General features: G+C 47.9%; 1 protein-coding gene across 1 annotated transcript; it reads right to left on the reverse strand.

Moving 5' to 3' along the window:
- Window positions 1-1,951: 1,951 nt before the first annotated feature.
- RPRD1B (regulation of nuclear pre-mRNA domain containing 1B) lies at window positions 1,952-24,185 on the reverse strand. The gene is made up of 7 exons (XM_088523577.1): window positions 24,012-24,185; window positions 22,465-22,594; window positions 20,630-20,763; window positions 13,829-13,941; window positions 11,941-12,067; window positions 10,761-10,936; window positions 1,952-2,153 (listed from the first exon to the last, which is right to left on the reverse strand). Exons 1-7 carry the CDS (start codon window positions 24,160-24,162, stop codon window positions 2,004-2,006), a joined length of 981 nt encoding a protein of 326 aa, XP_088379703.1. The 5' UTR covers window positions 24,163-24,185; the 3' UTR covers window positions 1,952-2,003.
- Window positions 24,186-24,205: the final 20 nt, after the last annotated feature.

The raw sequence follows: 24,205 nt of genomic DNA on the forward strand, positions 1-24,205 counted from the left end.
ATACAGTTTTCTCACAATAGATCTGCCCAAAACAACAGCATGAGATGTTAATACATTTTCCTACATAATTTTTTTTTAATTCCGGCTTTTTTGTTCTATATTGGATGCACGTTCAACGAATGGTCAAAATAATTTCTGGCTAAAACAGCCTCACAGTAACACCATGAGCTGGAACAGGATAGAAATGGATCTTGCAGTTTGGGTTTTTGAGTTTCTTGTTTTGTTTTTTATTTTTGGCAAAAGCAGAGAAAACACACGGCGCTTTATCTAACTATTGTTTGGACCATAAAGAGCTGCACTACCACATCAAATCATATTGGGGGAAAAAAAAAAGTACTTCTGTCACTGAAATTTTACTGTAAACTAAAGGGAAAAGCACATTTCTTGGCTGGGCAGTAAGGATACATGAAGATTAACCAAGGGAAAACAAAGAGAGAAAGAGAGAGAAACAAAGTGTCAGTAAGAAAAGCACACGAGCTTTTTAAAAACTTAATGACCAAAAATGCTGCATTATTTAACTGAATGCTGAATACTCTACCGACTACCCTGTAAATAAATAAATGAGAACGCAGAACAACTTTGCATTTCTGTAGGGTTCCTCTCGTGTCTTTGACAACAGCAGCTTAGGACTGTCGGGAGGCGCAAGCCGGGCACGCGGCTCCGATCCCGGCTCCGATCCCAGCCGGATCCCGCGTTTCCAGAGCCTTCGGATGCTCTGCAGCGAGAGGTGCTAAGTTTAAACAGGTTTGTTAGCCAGATTGGAATGGTTTTTAATGATTAGAGAGTCCAGCTTGTTAAAGCTAACACACAAACTGAAATCTAATTATATCCATGGCAGTTAAAACATTAGCTAGCAGAATCAAGGAATTAAAGAGTATTTTGAATTTGTTGTTCTTTGACTTTTCCCAATAATAAAATCAACTCACATTAATCTGTGACACAAAATTAAGTACATCCTTCTAATACCTACGTGCATGGTCATGGCACATGTACATACAGCATATGTGCACACATATGGGCCTATTCTCTACATAAATAAGCATTTATACCACATTTAACTTCTGTCTACCAAACAGCTTCTCTAAAGCTATAAAGAGAATTTATAGTATAATATTTCCAATATTTTCTTCCTCAGAGTAAATCAGAGCACCTGTCACTGGGATATCACCAGCTGCAATCCACCATTTCCACCTCTCAGCTAGTTAAACCGAAGCCTCTGTGACCATCTACTTTTGTATAATGGAGAGGAAAAATGTGGTATAAATCTAAGGAAGCAAAACCAAATTTACTTCCATTCTTGTGTAAGTAACATCCAGTTCTGCCTTGCTCAGCAGAGTGTAAATTATGAAGCTATCTCTAATTCACAAAGAAAAGCTGTTTATTTTTATTGCCTGCAGTGAGCCTCGATTTATGTACATGCCAAATACAAAATACCTTCATATCAGCCCTGCAACACCACGAGGAAGTGTAGGTTTAAGAAGCATTTCCCTGTTCCCTTGCTCGGTGGATGCCTTCCCCTGGCACCGGTGGAGCCCGACGGGGCCCGCCAGCCTCTCCACTGCGCTCAGATACGAGGTCCAGAAACCCAACTGAAATGGACAAGACTGATTTAGAAATAACACACGCTTTTATAGAGGGGGGAAAAAAAAAAAAAGTTATATGGTCAATCTTTCTTTGAAAACTTTCCAGGTATATATGTACATGATTCTTGTGACTTTCGTGGGGGGAACAAGTGCTAGGAGCAAACAGAAACTAAAAGGTATGGGAGAAATGTGAGAAGTTTGTCTGCACGGACTATCCGCGCTCCCTTCGGAGCTCGCCAAAGCTCCCTCCGTGTCCTCCCCCGGACGAGGCCGCCGCGCAGAGGGGCGAGCGGAGCAGCAGGAGGCTGGGAGCGGGTCTGCAAGGTCCTTCCTAGGGCACCCTCGGGGCCCGGGCGTCCGGGCACCGCCGGGGTCGGCTGTTCCTGCTGGTCATCGCGGAAACCGGGGCCACCTTCTGCCCTAGTCTGTTGAGAAGAGGTCGCCCGCGGACGGCAGAGGTGCCAGCCCTCCCGTAACGTTGGGCAGCAGCGACAGGTCGGGCAGGCTCTGGATGTGGGACTTGAGCTCCTTGCGGACCTGGGTTACCCGCGCCAGCTTCTGTTTATACTCCTGCAGGAGAGAGAAGGGCACAGGATTAAAAACGAGTTACTTAGCAGCGCTCTAGGCAAATAGGAGCGCATTCCCGGCCACGCTGCCGGAGAGGCTGCCAAGCGGCCGCCCTCGGAGCGAGCGCAGGCACGAGAGCAGAGCTCAGCACCTCACCCACATTGGCACGGGAAGCCACAAGCCCTGGCATCCCAGGGCCACTAATCCTGCTCCGGGATATGTTACTTCAATTAGAATGACACAAAGTGCCCCGAATTCAACCGCCCTGGGGCCTGGGAGTATCTGGGAGAAGGATCAGGACACAGCTGCTCTAGTGCTGTGCTCTCCCCCTGCAAGGGTCTTCTGCTCTTGTCACACTGCAAAGGACACCCCAGTGTTTACATTATACATCTCAACTGCCTCATCCTACAGGACACTGTCCGCAGACACTGCAAACCCTATTTGGATACAACCAAGCAGACTAAAAACTACATCGACTCCAAATACCACATTTGTTTACGTATGCTGCACATACGACTGCCTTCGCATGCATTCAGCGCATAGTTACTCTCTAGAAAGAGCAGGAAAGTAGCCAAGAATAAAGAGAAATCACTGCCATTAGGCGATTTGTGTTATTAGCCCTTGTTAGTACCATATTAAACAACTCATTAGCAACCACAGCAGCTCTAAGCACTAGATTGGCATGTTAACAAATAGCACGTAAATATGCATATGATTGCATATGATCACTGAACGCAAGTTCAGAGAAAAACACATCCCGACTGGATTGAAACCAAGCAAAATATAAACACCAACGCTTCCAGAACTATATGGAAACAAAAAACAAAAGAAGAAAGGAAGCAGATTTAAAACAAAAGGATTTGCAAGGGGTTTTTCCACAAGCGAGGTGTGGATTGAGCACTAGAACTCAGAAGCAGTCACAGTTCAGAGGCCAAAAATGAAACAGCCCCTCATCTCGTTACACCATGCTCAGAGACACGAGAGCAGAGCCCCCACACCCGGGTATCTGACACAAAAGCTCAACTGAACACTGATGTTTACCTCATTTTCAATAAATGCTTATGTACCAGGCACAGAAGATGCTACTGCCCAAACCATGCAAAACCCGTTGGTATCCTTCCCTTTGGAACACTCCGGTCTCTATCTCATTTCTCTTGCCATGTATTTTTAATGTGATCCCAGAAATGCAGGAAACAATGGGATAAAAAACAGTCCGCTGAGTAGATGTCTGTACAATCACTTGTAATATTTACTTACTTTTGATATCTTAATTACTTGGCAAAGAAAGAACTGTTTACCAGAGAATTGAAGTTTATCTTTGAAGATCAAATAAAACTTGGCGCACATTTAATCTAGAATCTTTCTGAAGAGTTTGCAGCTTCCCTCCATTCTTTCTAACCTTCTCAACGATGGATGTTCTCCTCCCCTTCTGCAAATATCAAAGCAGAGCAGCTCCCCTCGGTCACCAGACACGGATTTGCAGTCTCTGTGTTGTTAAGGGGAGCTGAAGAGCAGAGCAGCAGCACCGGGGGCAGGCGCGGAGCGGCCCTGGCCAGCGCCAGCCCCGTGGCCACCTGCGTCGGCCGCGCTCGTCCTGCCACGGGACAGCGTGGGAAGCACCGAACGTGCCGGGGCTCCGCGCGGTGCCAGCCGGAGCACGCGTCCCCATGAACGCTTTGGGCTTTAATAGAGGACAAAGGGTGAAAATGAGCCACGCTCAACATCCAGCCGTGCCACTCCGAGAAACACTTCTGCAATCCAAGATTAATTAACTCAATATGTTAGGAAAGGTCTCGGGCTAACTGCAGTGCAGCAGTCACTGAGAAGGGAAATAAAGTCTAAGGAATTAGCAGGAAAACATCAGAGAATAAAGAGACGTTAGAGGGATACAAATCCCGAGGCCTCTGCTTCTCCCATGCTCGGGAGGCAGGCTGCCTTGGGAAGTGCAACAGGAAGCAACAGAAATAAACTGAGGATAGAATAGGTTTTGTAAAAGACTTTATAAATTCACTTAATGCAAGCAGTCAGAGCTGAAGTTAGTTCCTTTCCACCTTCCAAAACTACTCACTTAACTGATTAAAATATTTGTCTTATATTGTCAGGAAGGACAGTGGACAGCAGAGAGGAGCAAATCTGAGGCATGAAACACAGGGAAATATGGCTCGAAAATGAACTTCGGAAGGCAGAGACCAACAGCAGCAAAAGAGAAAAGGGGTTTAAGCACGAATGGAAACCGCATGCAGCTAAAGAGGAAAAGACCTGGAAGCAGCAGCGCTGCAGCCTGCATGGCCCCATCAGCCACACTGCTCCCAGGGAAGGTGGAAGCCAATGTGGGGAACAGGAATGACGGGAGCCAGGATTTCTGCTGGGATCTGGTGACTTTGTGGTTAATGTGAGGCAGGCAGGCTGTAGAACACCAGTGCTGGCACATCCACACTTGCCTGACAGCAGAAGTATTTGTTATAAGCCAATGCTTACGGTTAGAAGGCAGATTTTGCTAAATTTAAAACATAGACATTCTGATCATTTGGGGGAAAGGGGGTATCTGTGGATTAATAGCGACATGTGATGAGCTTTAGAATTAACAGCTTCAAACGTGCAGGGAAACACTGCTCTTGGCATGAGCCCGCTCTTAGGGATACTCTCCTTTAAGAATGGCACAGAGGACTGAGCTACGAGAAACACCTGCACGGAAGTCCCTGTTCAAAATTAAGAGGATAGGATGACAAAAGTCACCTTGCGAAGCACATCCGCGCCACGCTGAGCGCTCGTGTCTTGTGGCACTCGCACTGGCCCTGTCCGAGCTTAGCAGAGCACACGGGCTGCAGCCAGGAGCAGCCCCCGTTTCACAGAGGCTGCACAGGGCTCCACAAATGCAAAAAAAGCAGCAGCGTGATTAAAAGCAACTGCTGCTTTCCAAGGTCTTCGTTTGTACTCCGTGTCTAATTGCCGCACTGCATAGTAGGCTCTCATCAAGATTAATGGTATTTGGATGTTATTTACCTTTTACAGACAAAATATTGAGATTCTTGCTGCAGCAGGACTTTGAGGGGGATGCAGGAAAGCTGGCGCTGCGCCTCGCAGATGCCTTTTCTAATCAAGATTCTCTTCTCGGTACGTGGGATTCTAACCCAACCGTGACCAAGGGAATTAGATATTTAGTCCTTGAAACAAACACCAAATCAGAATTAAACACCACTGAGCAAACATAAGACCTGATGGAAGTATTTCATTCAAAAGGGGCCTTGCTTGAACATTATAAATCTGATCTTTGCTGAAATTAATTTTGAGGACTGTTGCACGGCTTGGTTCACCTTTCTGGATTACACAGCGTGGGCTCCATTTTATTTGAGCTTAGAATTTGCACTGAAGACTTCGCTCCTGTTCCGGGTCAAGCAATAATGCTCTAAGTCACGGCAGCAATTGCATCTACTGAAAAACATCTAGTCAAGTATTAATGAGATTTTAGAAAGGGAGTGGGAAGAGCAGCCAGCCTCAGCTTGGAGAAGGGATAGCTCAAAATCAGAGATGCGAAAGCTAAATACCTGCCACGGACGCCAAGGGAAAAACGAATCAGAGGCTCAACAGAAACGTGACACCTGCACATAGCCCAGGAAGAGGTTTGACAGGGATGTGCTGAGAGGCACGTCAAAATTTCTAATTAAAACATTAAACATGACACTGACAGAACCTGATGTTCCTCAGCATTTCTTACACACTTAACCTGTGTAAAGGACTTAAAATCTATTCATTAAAGCACATTAGAGTATGACTGTCACAATGACAGCAATGTCTATAAAAACCAACAGGAACCACGCTGGGAGAAAATTACTGGAAGCGGAAAGCTTTTAAGGCCAGGAGAGCTGCCCTCATGCTCCAAAGCACTTTAACAGCAGATGAAGCCCTCACCTTACCTCCTGCCAGAGTTTTCAGAAATAGCCCATTAAAATGAGACCCGAAAGATATTTAATGAAGTGTAGATTATTATTAACCAGGATAGCCACTAACAACACGGAGGATCACCCAACAGCCTCTTTGCGCACAGATGATTTATCGGATCATTTTGAAAGCCCACAGTTTAACGCAGCTCCTGTGCTCCAAGCAGCTCCACAGTGCCGCCCGGATCATGTGCAGCACCTGCACTGGCTCCAGCTCCCTCCTGCCAGCCTTCCAAGGCAGCTCCGCGCTCCTCCTCCGTGCCCAGTGCCAGGAAGCACGCCGGGCACTGCAGCAGCTCTCCTCTGCCTCCACGCTGCTGGACGCGGCGGCTCCGAACAACATTCCCACCCGGACGCCCTACCAAGGAACAGAGCTCCGTCCTCCCCAGCCCAAGGCAGGAGCAGCCCCCAGGGAAACGGGGGCAGCCAGAGGCCCTCCCTGCGCCAGCCACATCCCCAAACCTCAGAGGGCTGCTCGGGAAACTGGATTCATCTTACAATGAAATACTATGGTCACAGAAATAAAGAGCTTTTTGGTCCAAAGGAGGCAGTGGGCAAACGCTAACACAGATTTGAGAGAAAAAATAAGGAACGAAGTATAAATTATGCATACATGTGCTCACTGTGCATCCAAACGGACACATCGGAGAGCTGGTGCGGAGCACCCGCTGCCCATGAGGGCCCACGTGGCCCTGGGCCGGGCTCAGCTCCTGGCCCTCCCAGTGCCGAAAGCCGCCTGCTCCGGAGGGGAGCGCGGGGCCGTGGGGCAACTCCTGCCCACCTGGGGGGCCGTGGGGCAACTCCTGCCCACCTGGGGGGCCGTGGGGCAGCTCCCTGCCCACCCCGGCACGGGCACATCCCGCTGCGCTCCCGCAATGCCGGCACTAGCAGCTGCGACCCAGGCGGCAGCTGCTCTGGGCTATCCGCGCTGCTCCCAGCAGGAAGGCTGGATCCGTTCTGTGGATCCAGCACAGAAGAACACGCCTCGAACGCGGGCTGGGAATAAATGTTAACATGGGAATCAGGCTCTCACAGCAGCAAAAAAAGCAGCAGTGGAGCTGAGGTACTCCAGCTTCAAGAAGGTACGTTAAAAGTGCACTGAAACCATCAATATTAAAAAAGAAAAAACAGAATGCACAGCTCTCTGTGAGATTCTAAGTTGTTTTGTTTGCTTGTTTTTTTCAGCAAACAATCAGAAAAATTCTAGTACTGCTTTCACTTATTTTTCCTGGTCTCATCTACTTAGCTGACTTCATTTTCCACTCATTTAGTACACCAAAATGGAAGTTTCCCTCTGCAAATCTCTCTCCCACGCTGCTACTCTATCCAGACGGATTCCCTGGATTTTCCCCCCTCTTTGCCTGCCACGCATCCACAAAACGAGCACGCGGCCTCCAGAGCCAGCCCTTCCCCAGCGCCCTGCACAGACGTGGGTGCTCCAGGATGAGAAGCCCTGCAAGCTGCGGGGGCCCAGCAGGGTCAGCGATGGCCAGGAATAACACGGCACCGAACTCGTACTGGAGCTAAACACTCCCAGCAGAGCAGTCAGTGCTTTATCTCATCCTTTCTAGCAGGACCAGTTCTTGTTCCTACGCTGCACTTGGAAATGGGCTTTAGTGCCTTTCGCCTGGTGCGAGAATCCCGGTGGATCTGGGATCCAAGAGCGGCCGTGCCGAGTGGCATCGATGGGAGACACGAGGGCTTTCAGTAAAGTCACTGAAGATAATATTTACTCTTTAAATATGTGCCTTGTTATACTCCGCTTTGGTCAAGTCGATTTGCTCCACAGGCAATTCCCAGATAAAAGGAATTTCCTTTCCTTTCCCGTAAGTGCTTCTAAACTACGGCCGAGCCATCACGATCCTTTCTCAGAAAAGTAACCCGCATTATCACACTCAGGATCATCCAGCTGGTGCCAGGGAATCGCTCCCCTCAGGGAAGGCTTTGGCTGCTCTAACCTCCAGGCCCCTCCGCCTGCTCCTGTTTCCACCCATCGGACCACCTGGATCCCGACTCGTGCCAACCTTCCCCGGCTCCCAGCTGGGGCTCAGTGCCCCACATCATCCTTCTCAGGATACTGCTCCTTGAAAAACTGTCTTTCTGCCACTGCTGACAAGAGTTTTATGCCCCAGAGTTATGGTGCAACAAATACCCAGGGATGTTTTGAATCGTCCATTTTTCACATCTTACAATAAAGCCCTGAGATTCATACTGCTAAGTAGAAGCCTCTGCCTCCTATCCAGGGGGCTTCACTGCAACAAGGTGCTTATGGAAGAACACGATCCATCTACAGCTGAAACGCTCCCTCAGTGCAGGGTCAGGAGGCAACTGCACCAGAGAAGGGAAGAGTTACAGCCAGCAGTGCCAAGGATTACGGAACATCTCTCGAGAGACCCAAACGTGCTCTGAAAAGATATTCAAAATTAGATTATGTTCTTCTTTCAGTCTTTGCTAAGTAATTTTTTTCAAATACATTTCCTAATTGCTGCAAGACTTTGGATGCTTCTATTAAAATGCTTATTAGCACTATAGAAGGAAATCAGAGCCCTTATCAGCAGCGCTGCTGTCAGAACATCAAAGACTCGAGCAAAAGCGATCAGCAGATAGAGCACCTCCTATCTGCAACCATCATCTTCCTCCGTTTCTTAACCCTCTGCAAGTCAAGAACGGGAGTGCTTGAACCAGGCAATACTGCTCAGCGAGGACCTGCTGCTCCAAGTGAGTGCAAGCTGCGCCCTCGGGTTAAGTATTTAGAATTGTAGAATCATAGAATGCTTAAGGTTGGAAGGGACCTCTAGAGATCATCTAGTCCAACCCTCTGCACACGCAGGGTCACCTAGAGCACGTGGCACAGGACTGCGTCCAAGCGGGTTTTGAAGATCTCCAGAGAAGGAGACTCCGCAACCTCTCTGGGCAGCCTGTTCCAGTGCTCTGTCACCCTCAGTGCTCTGTCACCCTCACTGCTAAGATTTTTTTCCTTAAGTTCCTAGGAGTGGCATTTCCTCCAGCTCATACAGAACTGCGGCCTCCTCGTTTAGGTGCAGCCAGGAAGCTGCTATCCCCAAGCCACTGTTTGATTCCAGAGACACCGAGCGGCACCTTTGCACCTACCAGCACACAAGCAACTGCCCCGCACCAGCAACGGGATTATTCCTGGGAACAAAGCAGCGCAGTTCATCTCCCCACCAGCTTAAATTTGCAACTTTGCCTCAGTAACGTGTTTTAAACAACATTCCTTACCAAAAGTAGAATTGGAAAAACAATACACATCACACCATTTCAGTGAGTTTTTGTTTTAGAAATTTTAATTTAACATTGTAACTTAATTTTGCATATCCTCAACCTGACTAAACTTATCAATTGCTCTATGCCTCTTAACAAGTCTGTGCAGCATTTTGCTACCCATTCCTTGCTTTTCAAGAGATTAAGTCTATCATAAATCTGCTCCTCCTACACAGGTGTCTTTTTTCAGAAAGAAAAAACTCAACCCAAGACTTGCACTAGAATTCAGCAAATAAATCACTGCCAAACATCACACCTGCCATATCCATGCCTGAAAGTACCTTTTAATGAGTCAACCATAAGACGGACACACTTGAAGAAATTTAAGCTAAAAAAAATCTGATAGAATTATTAGCTATTAATACTGATTCTGAGCAAAACATCAGCACTTGTCTTTCCAATCTCAAATGCGGAAAGGCAACGCGCTCACAATTACAAGACATTCACAGAGTGCAGCACAGAGTCACGCTACAGAAATGCACCCCAAATGCAGTGTATCTAAGCAAGGCCGCGGCGAGGTCCGTCACGACAGAACGTGCAATCACGACAGCAGGCTCCTTCCAGGAACCCTCCGCAGCAGCGTGTCCCACCCAACCACTGCTCATCACAAACAGCCAGGGAAATCCCTTAACGAGCTGCCAAGGGGCATCTGATTAACAACTGGCAGCGACACACGGCCCAAACCCTTAACTGAAGTGCCCAAGGCATCCCAGTGTGGTGGAGAGAAACCCCCAGGAAGGGCTGAAGGGCCACGCGCCGGCTGTGCCCGCTCCGGGACCCAGCTGGCCTCGTTTTTCCACGCTGTCCTGACCTCCCTTCCCATGAGGGTTACAGCATGGAAGGCCAAGGTAGCAACTTTTGATATCAGCCCAATTTATACTCGAATCCAGAACTTGTCGGTAAAAGCAGCTGTTAAAGGATGCCAGAAGCGCTTGTTTAAGCTGTGGCTGCTTATCAATTAGGGCCTGGGAAGAGATGAAAGGCATCCGAGTACGGGCAAAGGACAAAAGAAAAAACAAAAAACAAACAAAAGGATCACAGAAAGAGAATAATCAACTGCTTATGGTATCGAGAGCTTGACTTTTTGGAAAAGGGAATTTCAATTAGAAAAAGGTGAGGGGATCTGAACCAAACAAATGGGCTTGTTAAACAAGTATTTTCTATTACAAAGCTTTAAGATCTGGGTTTTCCACATCCACATGCAGTAAAACGTCTTGGACTGATTTGTTTTCTTCAGGGTTTTTACTTTGCTTCTTTACACCCGTTTTACTCCAAAGGGAAAAATGAGTCCTAGAATCACCTTCCCCGACAGAAACACCTTCCTTAGGCGTCAAGTGGAAGTATCTGCTGAGCCCGTGTTTGCCGGCACTGCTCCGAACTCGGTACTCACTTCCAGCTTTTTCTCCTTCTCCGTCAGCACGTCCTTCTGGTTCTGCGTGTACTCGATGAGCATGCGCGCGAGCTGGCGCCGGTCCTCCAGCTCGGCGGCCAGGCGCCCGTTGTACTCGGCCAGCAGCAGGCACGCCTCGTCCACCGTCTTCGAGAGACGCTCCGCGGCCTCCTTGTCTGCGAGCAAGAGCAGCCGGGAATTCGCAGGACAAGGTTGAAAACATTTCCTCTCTTACAGAGGGCTATAATTCACCATGTACAATAGCATTGCTTTCATAAATACAGGCCTGGCTTGATAAGAATTCCGTTTTCTTATCACAAGCACTATAAAGAAAATAGGCAAGACTAACAAATTGAGAACAGTGTTTTTCAGACGTGTAAATGACTATTTTGTTCTTGCAGAGATGTCCCTGATTAGACAGGAAAACATATCTACAACGTTATTCTTAGACTACTAAAACTAGAATTTTAGGCTGCACTTTCAGGATTTATTTAAATCAGGGGGCTTTAACATTTAAATATGGTAGGGACTTTTTATTTCCTCTGTTCTCTCATTGCCTGCTAACATATCCATACAGACAAACATACAAACTGCATGCTAGTATTCACAACAGAACGTAGCAATAATGTATTATAAAGAACTGAACAAGTGACACTTCATAATGAGTTCTAAATTCAACTACTTTCAGGAACAACAGTCAAATCAATTAAACCTTTAAGATCACCTTTAAAATATAACTGCAAAAGTCAGTTTAAAAAACGACTGTCAGACTCCTGGGAGCAGTGAATTTATTTTTCTGCAGCCATGAAGGAGTACGTGTGTAGTGAGCACAGCCTGAGTAAGCCCATTATAATGCCTCATAGTCCAGGTGTTCAGAAGTCAAACACATCCATTTCAGAACTCTGCCTCTATTCCCTCTACATTCTTGCAAAATGCTGTTGATGTTCTCGAGCACAAAAAAACCTTTGTAAATGTGAAGATTGGTCTAAGCCCAAAAAAAATGGAAGAAGGTGTATAAATTTCATCTTCAATTATATTTCATAGGGTCATGATCTAATAACTACCCAAGAATTAGAAAATAAGCACAGAAAAAAAAAAGAAATTTATTCCTTTTATGTAGAAATCAAACATCTTTAAGTTATTCTTTGGACCCATTTTCAATCACCTTCAAGTTTCATACCTGTAATTTTCTCCAGTAATGAAACATCTTGAACTTCCTGAGGCAGGGAGGCAATTTTCTGCCGCACTGTTGCATCTCCCGACGCCGCATTCTCCAAGTCTTGCAGGGCTTTGATCAAATCCTCAGTCTACCAGATGGAAAGACAAGCAGGCTGTCATTAGGAGCAGTAACTTCTGTGCTATTTCCTGCGGACACGGACACTGCATTACCCTCCTCTGAGGTCACTCACCTTGGAAAGCAACCATTACTGGAGCATTTTTTTTCAGTTAATTTTTAAACACTTTCTTGCTAATACACAGAGTGTTCACTAAGTTTACAATATCCTAATATTTATTAATTTATGTATAATTACAATGTTACTCAAAACCCTTCATTTAAAAACTCTTCATTCCAATTCAGAGATCATGTAAGTCAAAAGCTGAAAAGGCCACCACCAATCTGAGAAAAAACCATCAGTCCTTGGTTTGGCATCAGATTTAGTCTGCTTGTTTTAATCTTGAATATTTCCTTGACACTTTCTATTAGACTAACAGAAGCTGACCTTCTGTTCAACCCCACAGGTTGAATCTGAGAAAGCAAGAAAAATTTAGATCAAGCTAAACAACAGCCAGCTTGTGAGAACTGCAAGTTTTAGCTTGTTACCTACTATAAAGCTTTAAGACAATGAGAAATACCCCCACTAGAGGAGACTTTATATTGTCCTCTTTAGTAAAGCCACTGACATTCCTCATCTAGCTAAACGGGCTCTTCAGAAGCTGAGTTGCTGTATCCCAGTAATTCAATTTTCCAGCTATTCCCAGGACATTGAGGAAAAACACATCAGTATAAACAAACACACTCTAAAGGTCCCCCTGGACGAGCACTGCCTGAGAGGGACCTCTCCTCACCCACGTCACCCCTGCCCTCCTCCCTGTTCCCAAAAAAGAGAAAGAAAGAAAGAAAGAAAGGGAGATTCCTTGAAATGCCCTTTTGTGTCTTAGAAGACCACCCAGGGTCTTAGATGTGGTTTTTGAAGCTGGAAGGCTACTCCTCTAAGCAACACTGATTTTTGAATTCAAATTTAATACTTAAGTTTGAAACTTAATGAAACCATTGAAAAAAATATTTTAAATAAATATATATGGAAGTCTTGCAGTTTTATCACAAAAGTAAAGACGTCCATTGCCTGCCCAATATTTGCTTCTTTGCAAAACTACTATGATTTCCAATAGTAACAAACACAGTGCCTACCATCAAGAGAAACCACAAGCTGCAATGCATCTGGAGGTAAAAACAAAAAGCTCCACTCAATTCCTTGACAGTTGTAATTTATTTGTCAATGTTTACAGTCTACCAGATGGATGGTGTAACTTTTTATCTTTTCAAATAGACGATGGTTTAACATGCTTAGTTTGCAGCCTTAAATAGTCAAAATGATCCTCCTTATCCTGTTCCCATTGCTAACACATCACTAACATGTCAGCCTTAAAATAAAGTCTTTGAAATTGATTTTTGTAACCAACTCCACGCAAACCTGCCTGAGCTTTTTAATACATATATAGAGATATATGTCCTAAGAAAAATTACTTTTAACAGCTACAACTTGGGTTTGAGAGATCACCCCCGATCTCAGGAGGCCCTTAGAGCAGGGCCTGTTCTTCTAGCTGCCCGTTGACCTCTTCACTGCTGGCGCTCTGCAGCCTTTGCTTACCCCACTGATTGTTCGGAGGTTCTGCAGTGTTTTAATATGAACAAGCCAAGAATCTCCTCCATTTCGAACCGACTTCGTGCCCCCCACGTGAATTCCTCCCGTGAAGGCATTTTCACTTGCTGGCGGCTCCACCTCGTGGCTGTCCCACACAGGAGGGCACTTTGCCAACATCTCCCCCCCTCAATCCTCCAGACATACCAGAAGCGGCCCAGCACTAGGGTCTTGGGGCGAGTAGCTCCCGGGGTAATCATCATCTTCCTCCTCCTGTATTTGCTGAAAAGTCCTCTTTAAAGACTTCTTCTCCTCTGTAACTGAAGACACACACAAGCAACTCATTGGGGTGCCGCAACGGCCACTGCTTTGCAAACCACAAAGTGCCACACGAGCCGCCCTGGGGACAGGGTGTCTCCAGAGAAGGGCCATCACAGACGGCTCCGGCAGGGGATCTTGCTGCAAATGCCCAAGCAAGCAGCAAGGGAGCCAACCCTGCCCACACAGTCTGTGTACACGTGCCCGCAGCACGGGCAGTTACTCAGCAGTGCCGTGCGCTGCCCTCGGGCATCCTCCTGCACTGGCACGGGCAGGACAAGACCCGTCCAGCAGCGCCCTGAGCTGCTGGTTAACACTAACATGTGGTGAGGGACTCCCACCAGCAGAAACCGCGGCGGGATCCTAAAACACACAGGAACAAAAGAAAGGCTACATATTTTTTCTTCCCCACCAAGCATGTGCTCACTGTCAAAGGACAAATAACGGCTGCTTATTCAGCCTTCCCCTCCTCCATCAAAATAAAGACCTCAGGGCAGCTCTGTCAACAGGGAGCTCTCCAGCAAGAGGCGACAGCAGCACTGGCAATGGACTGAACATGAGCTGATGCTCCAAGCAGGTAGTTTGTAGCACCGCAGAAATAAGGACTGCATAAAAGGAAGACATGTAGCCCTTGGCATAACACGCCTTAGCTTGAAAGGGAAAAGCCCACTTATCTTTTGAGTCAGCAGCCTTAATGCAGCAGTTCATCCAGCTGCAGAGCCTTCAAAAGAGAATAACTCACTCTTCAGACTTGTCATCAAAACTCTGAAGGGTCAGAGTAATTTGTAAGACAGCTCAGGACAGAGCCCTAAAAATAGCTCTTGAGTGAGATAAAGTCTCCAAGAACCAAGATAACCTCAGAATTCAGGGGAAACAGTCAGTATATGTGCCAATTCACAGAAAAATCCAAGATCATCCTTGTTTTAAAAAAATGGGAGCAGTCTGACCAGCTCCAATGAAGGAGCAGACAGAGGTGTCCTCCTTCCATGCAGAGTTTTGCTTGCCTTGTGAGCCGAAAAGTTGTTTTAATGGAGAGGCGCTGCACATCTTGCTAGCGGGGGGAAAAGCCAAATCATTTTCATGACGTAGACAAAAAAAAAAAATCCACATCTCAAGACATCAAATCAGCTGTATGGAAGGCAAAGCAGCACGGAAAATCAGTCATCCAAAACTGCATTATTTTTTTGACGTATGCTAAAGCAAAGCTAAGCTAAAAGAACAGGTATGATAATGGTTACTGTGCATGTACAACTGAGGCAGGAGGGCACTTGATAATGAGTGATAAGCAAATAAGACACCAGATTAAGCAGAAGAATGGCCACAGTTCACTAAGGGATGCAAAAAACACCCACACGTAGAGCTGAATGGAAAACGTGCAGACCACAAAGTGGCCAGAGAGCATTTACAGTTACACAGCCTCAGTACGACAAGCCATGAATATTTATCACCCGTATGTGCTTAGCATAAAGTAATTAACCAACAAGAGATAAAAGGCGGCAGCTGACAGAAGAGCAAAGGACCGGTGTGACGACGCAAAGAGCTGCTGGAGCTGCTGGAGCAGCAGAGCGATCCCGCTGTATTCCCAGCGCTCCACCCCAAACCCAGCAGCTCCCTGCTCGCCTGCGGCCGGCTACTGCCGCAGCTTCAGCCTCAGCCCTGCCCGCACGAGGCTACGCGAGTTGGATCAAGAGAACTCGGAAGAGGAAAGGTGCATGAGGAGCTGCAGCCCCGGCACCAGCCGCTGGCTGCTGTGCTGGAAGAGCCACGGCTTCCCGGGATTACAGCAGCAGGTATCGAGTGCGCCGGCACGAAATGGAGCCCAGGCAAAGCAGTGGCTCTACTGGAGCGGGGTGGGGGGGGCCCTCAGGTTTGGAATCTGGCACCCGTCCTTCCTTGGCTTGGAAAGGAGGGCAGCAGGAGGCCGCTCTGGAGAGTTCTGGAAACACCATTCCCTGCCTCTGCTCTCTTTGAGAGGTCTCTTTTCACAATAGAGATATACATATACACACACATCCACACATAGGACCTCTGGAAGAGAACAGAAGCCAGGCTTACATCGCAAATGATCCTGCCTCGGTAACTTTGCAGATCTGCTAACTACGAGTAATGTAACTGTTACAGTTTACATTAAGAACATCTAAAACTGAACATAACTCAACAGTGGTATCAAACAAGCAGCCTCTGAAACAAGCACGATACCGTTGGGGAAAGGGACAGTTTCTTAAACCCAAAGTGGCAGAGAAGCCCCTGCTCAGGGAAGAGCTGAAGTCAGCTTCCCAATTCTGGGTCTCCCCAACGTGCAGATGAGGCACGTGGGAACATGGTTTAGCAGGAGGGTGATGAAGGGTTTATGGTTGGACTCGATGATCTTGAAGGTCTTTTCCAACCAAATGATTCTACAATTCATAGCCCCAAACGGAACTACTCCTCGAAAGCCTTAGGAGGGACCCACACTTGCTGCAGAACAGCTTCGAGCGGCACTCCGGGCGGTCGGTGATCCCACAGAGGCAGCACCGCAGGAAACCAAAGGCACCTGGAAAGGAATTGCTCCCCCAATGGACTTGTCACTCTGCAGCTCATTCCAGCGCCGCGAGGGGACCTGCAGGGCATCGTGGGGCAGCCTTGGTGACACAGGCCACGGAGCAAAGGAGGAGCTCTGCCCTGCCGGGATGGTCTCTTTCTGTTTTCTTCTCCTGAAGATCACTTTAGAGGTAAACGGACGTCTTTGACTGCATGCCAGGCTCTTACACAGAAACCAACAGTGGAATCTGTATATGTCTTAGAAGAGTAACTAGAAGTTCAAAATTCTGCTCTGTTACAAAGAGTGATTTTATATTGTCTTGAGATTAAGGATAAAAAAAAAAAAGGCAGCCTTATAATGAACACATTATCTTCTCTTATGAGGACCTGGTTACATTTCATTCCTTATCCAAGAGGTACCTGCACGATATTTTAAGAAGCTCCATATGTAGATTGGTGCATTTCACTGGTGGGACACACAGGAGTTTCTGTTTCTACAGAGACAAGCAGGCGACAGTTCAGGTGAGGATTTATCAGCCTTTGCTGACAATTGAACATCAGCTGCGGCTTCAACGCCAAGTGGCAGGAGCAGCTTCTGTCCAGAGGGGAACACGCTAGAAACACCACCCAAACATATATTCCAGATCTGGAGAAACAGCCGAACTCCTGTTTCATCCTAAAGATAACTGTTTACTCGCAGGGTAGAGCGGCTGGATTCAAGCGCTTTGCTTGCCTGGTGGCAGAGCTCTCCTCAGGCAGCAAAGCCCAAAACAAGCCTCCCAAAACCATGACAACAGCAACAAACCCCACGTTTCTGTGGGCTGCATGTTCCAGGGAACCTGATACACGAGGGACGCTTTTGGAAAGCGATTAGCACAAAATACTGAATACGGCAAAAAGTTAATCTCGCTGAAAAAGATCCCCATCAACTCAGAAGACAAAGACCAACAAAACAGGAGAAACCTAATACTTCAGTGTCCCTTGTAACCATCCCAACGCCTTGATGTGACGGTTAGATCATTCACGATTGTTAAGGTCTTCTTCCAACACACATTCTTTGGTACCCTGCCCCACATCAAGCTTCTCTAAAACTGACCTGCTCCAAAACGATACGTAATTCTGTCCCCAAGTGCCTTTACTGCAATTATTCTTGGCAGCATTCTTGTCCGTTTTCCTTTTGCCTTTTTTCACTTCGTATTCAAAGCAGGTCTCGCTCCCTGTGCCTCAGTGGACACCCCAAGCTCGTTATGTTCTGCAGTGTCTTAGGATGCTCCCACATCAGAGCACGTTCAGGGCTTCCTTCAATCGCTTATTAAAATGGCAATGACAACATCAGCCATACAGGTTACATTACCTAAAGGATTTTATATCAAACCTCTACACACTTTTTTTTTCAGTCCTTACGACAAATGGGTTGTTCTCCTACCTATTCCTTGTAATGAAACATTTTATTAGAACAGATTAATGAGAAAGCAAATGCAAGCTTAATGAACACATTCAGAATTGAAATCCCTGTAACTAATGATATCAACATTCTGAAGGTTATTGGTACGTGCATGCACGTTTCCTTAGCGAGCCTGAGAGCGCGGTACGGAACCAAACCGCACGGCTGCAAGGATGAACAGGGACACGACGCCTGGACAGGGTGCGTGGTCCCTCCGGGACAGCCTCGCGACTCGGGCAGCCCCTTCTGCTCCGCAGCAGGTCCCGCTTCCAACATGCCCGAGCACGGGAGCCTTTGCTATGAAGGGAATGAGAAGGGGCTGGGACCTCCCCCAGGCACACGAGGCGTTAATTCTGCTATGGACTTCTCGTACAACACCGGGTTCCGAGCCAGGCGGGCCACACTGCACGTGCACCGCACGGCTCCGGCAGCGGCACCGCTCCACGAGGGATTCAGGAGGCCTTAAACCACACATGGCAGCAGCTTTGTCTGCACAGACTGGCTGCCCTATCTTAGGCTTAAGAAGAGTGTATTTACTGTCACAGATATAGAGACTCTCAAAGAGCTTCAAAATTTTGTTTAACTGGTACATTAAACCAAGTCGAGATACCAGTGCTACCTATTTCTAACCTATGTCCACTTTGGAAGCAGGCAAAACCAGGAATTTGGCTTTTTTTTTTTTTTTTTTCTCCAGCAAACGTGTCTGTAAAACAAGTAAGATGGACAATAATCTTTCTTCTATTAGCTGGAGAACAGACACTTCTGCTACACAGATAACCACCCACCAGCAACTGGCAAACACCAACTTTAACTAGAAAGCCATTAGAATTCAACATGAAAGCAAGTTCTTACCATTATAAAGCTAATTAGAAAACAAGCCAGTCAAAACAAGGAGGAAAACCTCAAGAGAACTCTATGTTTTTAAAATTTCTTCCCCCCGCTCATTTAAATAAACAAAATCACAGTTTATTTTCTTAGAGTTGACAAGATGGCAGCAAAACTCACATTTCTGAAAAAGCTTGGATTATTTTCTCAAAAAAAAAAAAAATCACAGTTTTTCTAGCCACAGCACGCTCAGTGAAGTTCTAAGAACATCCGTATTCCTCTTCATTTTGTTTCCCATGAGGGTCTGTTACAATTAGGCAGTGTTTGACATTGTACAAACAGCTGTGGGTTTAGAAGGTAACAGTAGCAGCTCTGCCTGATGCCACCACCCACAACAGCGCTCATGGCTACTCCATTTGGCTTTCATAGGAGCATTTTTTTTTTTTTTTTGAACAAACACCGTCGTTTTATTAACATTAAAAAAGACACACACACTTCTGGGTACCTTAGCAGGTCGAGTTTCAAACATCCAATTATTCACTTCAACAAGAACCCAGGCATGCCAAACCTCTGTCCCTCCCTGCACACACGTGTCCTAAGCACTGCGTGCAGTCCAGGACAAGTCGCCCGGGTTATTTCCACTTCAGAGCGTGCTGATGTGCCAGGCCCCCCAGACGGCCCTTCCACCCTCCCTGTCACCTGTGACGGAGACCCCCTGGGAGGCCACGTGGATTCCGTGTCCCGACACGGAGAGGGAATCCCCACGGGCACTCAGCCTCCAGGCACCTGCACCAGAAAGGCGTTACCTTCTGAACGTTACAGGGGGTCACATTAGGTCAGAAGGCGCCAATTCTAAATTGCTAGAGCTGATCCACTCACTAATTTTACCCCAAAATGCATGTTAAGAAACAAAACTGTAACCACAGATGTACGTGACTCCACATGCTTTGCTCACATCTTCAGATTAACACTGTGCAATCCACATTATCACCCAGTATAGGGTTCACACTGCTCTTACTTGCTCCCCAGAACCCTTCACCAGCGATTCAGCCAGGCCTGCATTGAGCACAGCACCTCTGCAGGGAACACGGCCAGATCAGGCCAGGCAGCAACCTGATTTCAGCTCATTTGAAAAGCCCAAGACTGAAAGACTCCCTTGGCTGGAACTGGTGTCATTTTTAATGCCTGTCACCTGAGCAAGCAAGGTACCTCCTGCTGCCCCCCTCTCCTCACAGCACTGCCAGTTAAGTCCCAGGCGCTATGACAGAGGGGCAGCACCTGCCAGAGCAGCCACAGAGTTCAGCAAATTCAAGATGTTTCACTCTCCCACACCTGCCTCCTGCAGCCACAGGTTGTAACTAGGATGCCCTACAGTCATTAACTAATGCAAAATCATTATGTTATTATACCAGGTGCCACTATTTGGAAAAAAAAGGGACCAGATAAGCTTCTTGGCTTCTACTCCAATACCCATTTATTAAAAAGTTTGTCAAATCATCACAACTACGCAAAACCAAAAGAATACTGTGCAAATAAAAGCACAAGCAGTAGTGAATAAAGCATGGTAACCAGGCTGCTGGTTAGGCTCATACACATGAGGTGGGACAACTCTAACTCCCCACAACGGCTCTGTGCACCGTGCCCGCCCGGTCTCCCACCAAGGGGCAGCCCCAGAGTGTCCTCCCCGACGCTAAGTTCATTGCTGGGGACGTCATGAAGCAACAGACTGGCAAAGCGGAGCTCGGGGCGTGAAGACCCTCTCTAGGTCCTCTTGAAAAGTCAACCCTGACAACAGCTCAACAAGCTCACGAGTGCAGAGCTCAGCGTTTCACAGCTAATCTCTCAGTGAAGCATGCATTAATTAAAAAGCAAAGCAACGCAACAATTAAAACACTGCTCACCTTTAGTCTGGGGACTATTGGAGTCTTCCATCGAAAGTTTTAGTTGCTGGATGAACTCGCTGCCATACACGCTCCTTTCTTGCCAGATGTTAAGCAATCGTTCCAAAGGCTTTTTGCAGCCCTCATCTGCTTCTCTGTTCAAAGATTTAAGTGGTTATAGCTCAGCTGAAAACATGAGAAATGTGTTAAGAAGGCATCTTCCAAAAGAGAACTTGCACTCATCGCAACATCTGCACTTTTGGAGACACTCTCTGGCATAAGCTGCACAAAACACACTTGAAACCAATTTTCCCCTTGAATTAGAATCATAGAATGCTTAGGGTTGGAAGGGACCTCTAGAGATCATCTAGTCCAACCCCCCTGCACGCGCAGGGTCACCTAGAGCACGTGGCACAGGACTGCATCCAAGCGGGTTTTGAAGATCTCCAGAGAAGGAGACTCCACAACCTCTCTGGGCAGCCTGTTCCAGTGCTCTGTCACCCTCACTGTTAAGAAATTTTTCCTTAAGTTCCTGTGGAACTTTTGATGTTCCAGTTTCCGGCCATTTCCTCTAGTCCTATCAGTGGCCACCACTGAAAAGAGACCATCACCGTCCTCTGCACTCCCTCCCTTGAGGTATTTATAGACACTGATTAGATCCCCTCTCAGCCTTCTCTTCTCCAGGCTGAACAGGCCCAGCTCCCTCAGCCTCTCCTCATAGGGCAGATGTTCCAGGCCCCTGATCATCCTTGTAGCCCTGCGCTGGACTCTCTCCAGCAGCTCCACATCCCTCTTGTCCTGTGGGGCCCATAACTGGACACAATACTCCAGATGCGGCCTCAATAGGGCTGAGTAGAGGGGCAGGATCACCTCCCTCGACCTGCTGGAGACCCTCTTCTTAACGCACCCCAGGATCCCATTGGCCTTCTTGGCCACGAGGGCACACTGCTGCCTCATGGTCAAAGATTAGAACCAAAGATTGCCGGAAAGTGCCCTGCCTTCCCACCCCAAGGAAAGAGACAGGAAATTATTCAAGGAAGAAACTTGGTATCTCTCAGAATCAGGAAAAAAAAAAAGTTACAAAACGCCTCCATGTTTTCTATTTCGAGTACTAACCAGAAACAATTGTTTCAGTCAATAATGTCCTAGTTGGAAAGCAGATTGTTTGGATCGTTAGGCACTTAAATGGACACTGAAAGCACAGCATACCACTAAACACACGTAATGTGAAAGTCGTTTAGTGGAATTATTATTATTACGCTATTTAGAAAAAGTCAAGACTTTCCCTAAACAAGTGGTAGATCACTTTTCACAGCTGCATCACATCCCCCCTCCTCACACATAGAAAAAAATTTCCTTCTGTCAGCAAGGAAGTCAATAACTTTTAAAACAAGTAGTGCAAAAAACTATGCTCAAACCAGAGACAGACAGGAATCCAGTGACCCAAAAGCATCACATGCGTTTTAAAATCTTCCAAAAAGGGGAGAAAAAGTCATTGTTACGTAGCTTTAAAACACGTGTGCAGCTATTCAATGTTAGCAGCTTTGAACAAGGTGCAATTGCCATCTCTGAACAGATCTTCAAGATCTTTTAAGAACAGTTAAAACAAAGTGCTTGGACTTGCATGCAGGGCAGAAGTGTCTTGAATCAGCCCCTCATGACTTGAAACAAGTATCCCCCAAGAGAGAGACCAACACTAAGCAGTTCCTATCCCCAAAGCAGCCAGTGCCCAGTTCCTGCCAAACACTGGGTAGAAACACTCCTGAAGTTCACCCACCACCACCACCCCCAGCTACAACAAGAGTGCACAAACGCTGGAGAGCAGACTGGAGGTAAAGAGCGATGTAACAACGTACCTGGCAACATGGGAAAATGCATCCACAAGAACAGATTCAAATTCCCTCGTGAACTCGGGTCCTTTCCTCTTACTGTTCTGGATGACATCATTTGCGAGGTACAGGAAGGTCAGCTTCCTGCTCGACTTCGCTATGAGAGGAGAGAGGCACAGTTTGCAATTGGTTCTCACTTCTTTCTCCAGGCGTTATTCACAAGCTCCTAGCGGTTACTCAGCCCTACAGGGAGTTCCAAATACTCCTGCTGCTATCAGAGCAAGAGCCCTTCACGCCAAGCAGCTCTTGCCCTCCCTTGCTTTGGCTATTTCTTTTCCAATTAGCTTACAAAATAATCGTGATTTTGATCTTTTTTTGCATAGTCACCTCAACTCTGAGGAAAGCTACGCAAAATTTAAGCCTTAAACGTGCCTGAATATAAGAAAAAGTTGCTTCAACCTACCAACAACTTGGTGCAGAATTTGTTTTTCATTAAATGTGTTAAAGAAAAGGCTGTATTGAATTGCCAAGATAGACAGATCCAGAGAAGAGCGAAACCGCCCAGGGAGCTACCGTGGACACCGGCTTCCCATGCGCTCCCTGCACTGTGGCGTTGCCGAGGGTGCGGCACAGCAGTGGGGACACACAAGGGGACATGGGCTGGGACACCCTGGCCAGGCCGTGCATCATGGTGCCCGGCAGCGACGCGGGGCTGCCGAACGTCACGGTGGGCACGGCCACAGCTCGGCGTGAGCACCAGTGGGGACACCGTGCCGGGGCAGCCACGGGGACACCACAGAACAGGTGACACTAGGTCACCCCAGCTCTGCGTGACCACAGAACCGCAGATGGCTGAGGCTGGCAGAGACCTCGAAGGACCATTCAGCCCAGCCTCCTGCTCACCAGGGCCACCCAGGGCATGGGGCTGCGTCCAGGCAGGTTTGATGATCTCCAGAGAGGGAGGTTCCACAGCCTCTCCGGGCAGGCTGTTCCAGTGCTTGGAATCATTATGGTTGGAAAGGGCCTTCAAGATCACTGAGTCCCTCCACGGACGCGTCCCCAACGCCCTGCCACGCCGCGTCCCAGGCGCCTCATCCACACAGCTCTGAAGCACTGCCAGGGACGGGGACTGCACCACTGCCCTGGACAGCCTGTTCCCATGTTGGCCACTCTGTCCATATGGAGATTCCTCCTAATGCCCAACCTGAACCTCCCCCGGGGCAGCTCGAGGCTGTTTCCTCTTGTCCAAGGACCAAGGGGGCCCGGTGGACAAGATGTCACTGGTGGTGACACCAAGTTGCTGAGACCAAAGGGGACAGCACAGCCAGGGTGCCACTAGCGGGGCCGCCGGCACCCCCACCGCCGCACGAGGCCCTCCGGGGCGGCAGGGCCCGTTCTCGACCGCATCCCACTCTGCCCGGACCCCGCGCAGCCTCCCCTGCCCGGGCCCGGGGTATCCGGACGGGAGCGGGACAGAGTCGGCCCCAAGCCGTGGAGAGCCCCGAGCGCGCGGCCCCGCGCCGGAACCCCACCCCGGCCCGGGCCGTTCGCTCGGGCCGGCCGCCGCCGCTCACCTTTGCGGAGCTCGCGGTGCCACACGGAGACGATGGGCCCCGCGTGCTTTCGGTGGTGGATGAGCCACAGCGAGAGCGTCTGCACGCTCTGCTGGGAATTGCTCAGCTCCGAGAGCTTCTTCTCCAGCGCCGACTCCGAGAACGAGGACATGGCGCAGCGCCGCGCAAGATGGCCGCGCGGCCCTTCACCCGCC

This window comes from Tinamus guttatus, unplaced genomic scaffold, assembly GCF_059628265.1.
Source record: "Tinamus guttatus ecotype Peru unplaced genomic scaffold, ASM5962826v1 Tinamus_guttatus_pri_ptg000194l, whole genome shotgun sequence".
NCBI classification, from domain to species: domain Eukaryota; kingdom Metazoa; phylum Chordata; class Aves; order Tinamiformes; family Tinamidae; genus Tinamus; species Tinamus guttatus.

Excerpts from the sequence above, each read along its gene's own strand:
- RPRD1B (XM_088523577.1), bottom strand. The coding sequence starts at position 24,162 with ATGTCCTCGTTCTCGGAGTCGGCGCTGGAGAAGAAGCTCTCGGAGCTG. Across the intron at positions 20,764-22,464 it reads GCATTTTCCCATGTTGCCAG|AGAAGCAGATGAGGGCTGCA; the intron begins GTACGTTGTTAC and ends ATCTTTGAACAG. Across the intron at positions 10,937-11,940 it reads ATTACTGGAGAAAATTACAG|ACAAGGAGGCCGCGGAGCGT; the intron begins GTATGAAACTTG and ends TCTTGCTCGCAG.